The sequence below is a fragment of the Gossypium raimondii genome, chromosome 13, assembly GCF_025698545.1.
Source record: "Gossypium raimondii isolate GPD5lz chromosome 13, ASM2569854v1, whole genome shotgun sequence".
NCBI classification, from domain to species: Eukaryota; Viridiplantae; Streptophyta; class Magnoliopsida; order Malvales; family Malvaceae; genus Gossypium; species Gossypium raimondii.
In genome coordinates this window covers 38074576-38081167 of record NC_068577.1, presented here as the reverse complement: position 1 = coordinate 38081167, position 6592 = coordinate 38074576, and the positions used below count along the sequence as shown (strand labels likewise).

Here is a 6592-nt window from a genome sequence, read left to right as displayed (position 1 = left end):
GTGAAAATAAGGCTTTTGGGCATCCAAATAAGTAAATTACAAATTTTATTATTAGATAGTAATTAAATAAATTTTATTATGTTATATGTTGATGTAGTAAATATATAAATTTATCATAAAATATATAAATTACATGTTTATTGTCATAATTATTTTAATATTTACTATAAATATATTTTAAAATAAATATATAAATAAAAGTTATAATAATTTATTATTTTTATCGTATTAAAATGGAGTTATATAATAAATAAATTTTATTATTATAAAAATCTATATGAATTAATTATAAGTAGATATATGAATTATATGTAATGTAATTGTTTATTAATAAAATTTTGTTTTAACATAAATAAAAATTAATATATATTATTTAATATGGAATATTATTATTTATTTTACACATATAACTTAATTTAATGTAATGTTTTTAATAGTTATTTTTATTTTCGCTTCAATTACACATATTATGTTTAAATCCAAACACACACCTTATCATTATTTTTAATCTCATCGCTACAGTAACTAATCTCACTACCACCATTGTTTTTAAATTTATCGGAAATAAATGTACCGCTCATCCAAACTAAGTCGCAGCTGGTGAAATAAGTGAAAATTTAGTTGTGGGTTTGTTATGTTGTATAAATAGATCTTGTAAATCAACTATTCATATGATTAATTGATACAGTTTAGTTTCTTTGTTATTTCATCAGTACATGTAGTTTTAATTAAATAATTGAATCCTTTTTATTTGAAAAATTTGAGTTAAAAATGATCCACATGCCATTTTATTTAAAGGGTTCAACAGCTCAAGAAAAACAAAATTTATTTAATTTATTTATGTTGAAATGATATACTGTATTCATTTCTTAGGTATCCCAGCAACATGGGCTAGAAGCTATTTACGACGAGCTTCGCCTAGCATAAATATAAGATCTTGCAGAATATACATAGAGAGCCAATCCAAGGGCACTAAGTGCAGCAAGCAGCCAATAAAAGTAATCAAGATGTGCCCTGTTAAGATTATCTGCAAACCAGCTATCTCTGCCATCTTTACCAGTTACTGTCTCAATTACAGAGATGAGAAAGCTACTTAAGAAGCTTCCAACACCAAGGATGCTAAGGTAGAGTGCAATACCGATGCTCCTTAATTCATTTGGCATCTGGTCATAATAAAATTCTTGAAGACCTACTATTGCCAACACATCAGATAATCCACACAGTGAGTATTGGGGGACCAACCACCATACCCTCATCGGAACTGTCACGTTTGGCTTGTCTACCAACCCATGTTCTCGAGCAGTTTGAAGCCTCTTCATCTCTACTAAAGCAGCAATCACCATTGCTATAGCAGACACAGCAATTCCAGTTCCAATTCTTTGAAGCGTTGTAATTCCTCCTGGTTTCCCAGTGAAGGCTCTTGCTAAAGGAACAACTATTCTATCATATATAGGAATGAAGAGAAGAATTGAAAAGCTAATGAAACACTGAAGTGTGGCAGCAGGTATTTCAATTCCTCTTGTAATTGATCTGTCCATTGTAGCACCTTGCTTAGTAAACAATGTCGATGTCTGTGCAAAAACAACTGCATAAATCAAGCATGTAGCCCATATTGGTGCAAGCCTTAAAACAGCCTTTGCTTCTTCAACCTCTCTCATGCTACACACTTTTCCTTGCTCCATTGTACTGTCTGGAGCAAGCAGGGCTTTGTCGAGGAATCTGCCACCACAATAGAAAATCCATTCCATATCAGTTTATTTCCTAATTTCCTTTAGATGAAAAAATATATCACGTACTTGAATTGCTTCAAGCTTTCCTCTGTAGCAATTGCTGAAGAAGCTATTTTACGATTCCTAATGGCCAAAATGAAAACTCGACCAATCCTCACAAATGGGCTTTCTTCATCCCCTTTGACACTAAACCTGTAAGTCATTGTTCCAAGCACAAAAACAAGCAGTCCAACAGCCATCACAATAGCAGGTATTGCAAATCCAAGAACCCAACTAAGGTTTTCCTGGATGTAGTTTAAAATCAAAAGCGTCAGTAAGATACCAGCAGCAATACTAAAGTACCACCAATTAAAGAATGAACTCTTGGCTTTGCACTCCACAGGATGTTCTGCATCAAATTGATCAGCACCAAATGCTTGAACGCATGGTTTGTGCCCACCTTGTCCGAATGCCACCAGATATAGTGAGAAGAAAAATAGTATCACTTGATACTGAAGCATTGATGAAGTGTTTAATGTGACATTATCAGCATTTGGGGCACCGGAAGTGGTGACAGATGGAAGAGTGGCTGACAGAGTCAGCAAGCCTAGCCCCTGCATGTAAATAAAACAATTCCAGTTCAAGTCATTTATGGAAAGCAACTACCAAATGCTCTAGCAAAAAAAATTAAAATAATTCAGCTTATTCTGTTCAATTAACCATCAAATCTTCAACAGGAAAGCTAAGTCAAGCGACAAATTGCTCCATTACAAGTCGATGTTAGAGCTATTTTTCTCAAATCTTGAATTGAGTTTCAAAGTAATTGTTTGAGCAGTGGAAGCAACTTCTCTAATTTGAGAATGACGAATGAGTTCAAGAGAGTTTGAGCCAGGGACGAAGCTGGGCGTTGACTTCCTTTGGGTAAATGGATTAACTGCACTTCTAGTCCTCCTAAAATTAAAAGATTAATTTAAGCATTCCTGACACAATTTTATAATTTTATCTCTGCCGACACAAAATTCTTAGCTGAATAGCTCAGTGGATCATTGGAAGAAATTATGATGAAGCATTCATTTGTTGTTGGCCAAAATGTAAATAGAATTACCAAAATGTAAACAAGGGAAGCAAGAATGATGGTACGGTATCGGCCAAGAAAAGAATCAGCAAGGAAAGCACCCAGGAGTGGGAGAAGCGTGGCCACCCCTGACCAGGCGTTAACTTGTGCAGCGGCGGCGGCAGTGGACAGACCCAGAGGCCCCGTCAAGTATGTTATGAGGTTTGAAGAGATTCCATAATAAGCAAACCTCTCAGCAACTTCAACCGCAATTATGAAAGAAGCCGAAGTCCATCCACCGGAGCTTGAACGGTGCACAGGTCTGCCTTTGAAATCAAGGCAGCCTTTAACTGAGTCATCTAAAAGTGGAGTTTCAGCAGCTGCAGGATCGGACATTGCAGTAAGCTTTAGTAAGTGTTTGGAGCGGAGGAATTTATGGGCAGCATTAAAATATTAAAAGAAAATTGAATTTTCAGCGGTTCCATGGTTATTTAAAATAATAATAATAAGATATTAAACCTGTGAACAGCATGGTCTTTCTTTTTCATTATTTTCAAATATTTTATTACCAATGGCCAAAAGAAAGTAAATTTTGAACAACTTTTATATTTAATGATTGAAAAATAGCTACTCTTTTTATTTCAGTAATATAATATATGTAAATTAGTGAGAGAAGATAGGTACGATATGGGTTCTGAAACGTGAATAATTGGACATCCACTTTCTATGTTTACCTTCAAAAGATATCATCTCTTTTCTACTTCGGGAAAATTCATTCCGTCCCTGCCTCCTCTAATTCAAGGCTGCTGGTTAAATATCACCATCATCGGGACACAGGAAAAACTAGGAAGTTATCCAAGACTAAACTTGAAATATTAAGTTTGATGAGATTAGAAATAATGACGATGATATTCTAACTGTTGTAGTGATGAAATTTAAATTAATAGTAAGTTGTGGCTCTTCGTCCACTTTATCTATTTTTATTTTCAGAATATTTTTGAATAGTAAATGACATTTTAGACTCACATTGTCTTTAGTTTTATGTACTTCTTTATTATTATTATTATTATTTCTCATTGTCTAAAAGGTCTTCTCTTTTTCTTATGAAAATTGTGAAGTTTTTGCCTCCTCTTCTATAACTTTTAATCTTTCTTATGCAAGCATTCTTGCTTTTATAAGTATTTTTAGGGATGGATTTGTCACCGTCCACTCCAAATTAGTGGATACTCACATATATGGAATACGCATAATATGCTGCCTCATGAAAAACCTTACCAAGAAAACCCAATGGGTTAAAACCCCGATTAAAAGGAAAAAAGTACAACGCGTCTTTACTCCCCCTCATGACAACATCACATGATATCCGATATTCTATATATTCCAATATTGAATATTAACTTTACAAATAACCACGTAAACAAATTTATCAATAATCATAGCAAACTTTGATCATGATCATTCTATAAAAGTATAAATATGTATTTTGATCATTTTATAATCTTCCTTCAACTATTATTTCTTGAGTCAAATTTACAACATATGCTTAAATCATTTCAATTTGTATAAATGTTTACGCAAACATATTGAAAGTTCGAGGAATTTCTATATGTTTTATCATTCTAAATCCTTCAAGGATTTTAATATAAACTTTACTATATAGTGATTCATATGAAAGGTTGTAACAATAACCATTAGATACATGTCTAATTAAACTACCAAACTAATAAGAAATCTAAATGTTATTATATCCATCACAAAAGAAAGTTATTGCATCCACCATACAAAAATGTTATTGTTTGGAAAAATGAGTTTGGAAAACGTAGCGAAAAATAAATTTAGGGAAAAACCAGAGTTTTAAAAATTTTTCCAAAACAATATCTTGGTTGTGATATCTAAAGTAATAAAAATTTAATCAAATTTATACTTTTTCAATTCGTTTAGAATGAGCGCTTCGACTGAGTAGTCTTCTCTGCTATCCTCAAGCTCACGTCTATCAAGTGTGAGCTCGCTTCGAATCAGAAAATTTTTCACAATAATTATCAGTGGGGTAATTTTACAATTTCTCTAAACTTTTGGGTCAAGTTGTAAATCAAAAAAACATCTCTAGAAATTTTCTGAAACAATCTCTTCAGAGATTTTTCTCTCTACAACTTTAATAATGACCCAAGGCTTTCTTTATATAAGGAGAGTTTAGAGAGTTCAACTATAATTAAACTTAATAACTTTAATATTAAATTTAATCTAATATTTATCTTGATAAATATTAGATTAAATTTAATATTAAATCTTATTAAAATAATGAATGTTTACCTTATCATTAAATTAAATTAAATATTAAGATAATCACTTTAATATTATTAAATTAATAAAATAATATTAAGATAAATATTAAATTAAATTTAATATTAAAATATTAAAATAATATTATTTCTGGATAATTAATCTGAAATCAAATTCTCTAGTAGAGTCCAAGTAGGAGTGTAACCCTTCCAACTTTCAACCACCGACGACCAACCACCGCCGGCCACCGAGACATCGCAGTCACAACCACCGGCACTGTCATGTCTAATGATGCAGGTGCGACACCCTTACGACACCCTGAGCCGATTCTGTCCGGGTCAATGACGACTCGACCGGTTCGGTCTAGTCACCGATTGGACCGTTGGCCCAATTTCATATATCGGGCCTGATTCGACCAATTTTTGGGCCCTGATCTCAGTTTTGGGCTCCCGGGCTCAATTTATGATCTCAGGTCCAATTTTCAAGTTCAATTACCCATTGGGCCAATTGTTTGACTTGAAAATTAACTTATAAAAATATCATATTAACTTTAATTGATTTGATCAATTTAATTTTACTTGATCAAAATTAATATTTTTCAAAAATCACTTAGATTTTCCAAATTAATTTTTTAAGAAAATTCTTTAATCAAATTCTCTAGTTGAATAATTCTCACAACCACCTAATTTAATTCCACATCGAGTAAACCGACTCAATTAAATTATTCCCAAAGTCATAGAATTTTCTTCTGATTCAAATGTAGTCCAATCGAGCTTTTGTTGAGCTAATGGAGGGACCAATCAAACATATACAATTGGGCTCTAGTGATTGCAATTATGTCCAGAAGCATCGTTCTGATAGTTCGCAATTACTTAATCATGGAGTCAGTCCACAAGAAGTATTATGATTGAAATCTCCTTGTTGTATACTCTTTACGAAAGCAATTCATCCAACTGCTTTGTTCAATGACCTCGTCAGGTGTGTGTTACCCTCATATGATATCCTTGATTCCTTTGAGTTAAATTTGTTCACTCAATACAATCCTATTTTATCTCATTGTCACCATTGTGTCTTCTTAATGATTAATGTGATCATTGTCAATAAATGGCTATGATAAATTGCTCGTTTGAGAACTAGCAACCCATGGCTACGTTCCATATTTATCAATCCACACGATGCCAATGAGAGGATACCATTAACTCTTTAATTGAGCTATGAATTCCATTGTTCCTTATAAAGTCATGCCATACACAAGTCATGTACCCAACACACCGGCTATAGGCTCGATCATCTTTAGAGCATGAGCATCCACTTATATCAAAGCACATGAGTTGCATAAGCATGGTCAGTGACTAACTCAGGATTTAGGTAAATTACACAATGAACATCACAAGTGAATTAATTCACAAACGGATTCAAAATTAATTCATCTTAGGTTCAGTCCGATGTATCATCCTATCAATGAATACATCTATGTCTCTACTCGTGGAGTCAACTACTTTGGTAACCAAGACTAGCCATCTCGCAAATTAGAATTGTAGACAACATA

At 32.9% G+C, this 6592-nt stretch overlaps 1 protein-coding gene across 2 annotated transcripts; it reads right to left on the bottom strand.

The window, feature by feature from the left end:
- Positions 1-809: 809 nt before the first annotated feature.
- Positions 810-3230, bottom strand: LOC105783368 (protein NRT1/ PTR FAMILY 5.10). Of its 2 annotated transcripts, XM_052626904.1 has the most exons (4): positions 2815-2963; positions 2430-2660; positions 1797-2323; positions 810-1719 (listed from the first exon to the last, which is right to left on the bottom strand). In XM_052626904.1, exons 2-4 carry the CDS (start codon positions 2430-2432, stop codon positions 903-905), a joined length of 1347 nt encoding a protein of 448 aa, XP_052482864.1. In that variant the 5' UTR covers positions 2433-2660; positions 2815-2963; the 3' UTR covers positions 810-902. The 2 variants fall into 2 exon arrangements, with proteins under 2 accessions (XP_052482864.1, XP_012464228.1); XM_012608774.2 differs by lacking the exon at positions 2430-2660 and having other exon boundaries at positions 2815-3230.
- Positions 3231-6592: the final 3362 nt, after the last annotated feature.

Bases quoted from the DNA above. Each gene is read 5' to 3' on its own strand.
- LOC105783368 (XM_012608774.2), bottom strand. From the start codon at position 3,159: ATGTCCGATCCTGCAGCTGCTGAAACTCCACTTTTAGATGACTCAGTT. The intron at 2,324-2,814 runs GTAATTCTATTT...ATTTACATGCAG, and splicing joins CTTCCCTTGTTTACATTTTG to GGGCTAGGCTTGCTGACTCT. The intron at 1,720-1,796 runs GTACGTGATATA...TTGTGGTGGCAG, and splicing joins GAAAGCTTGAAGCAATTCAA to ATTCCTCGACAAAGCCCTGC.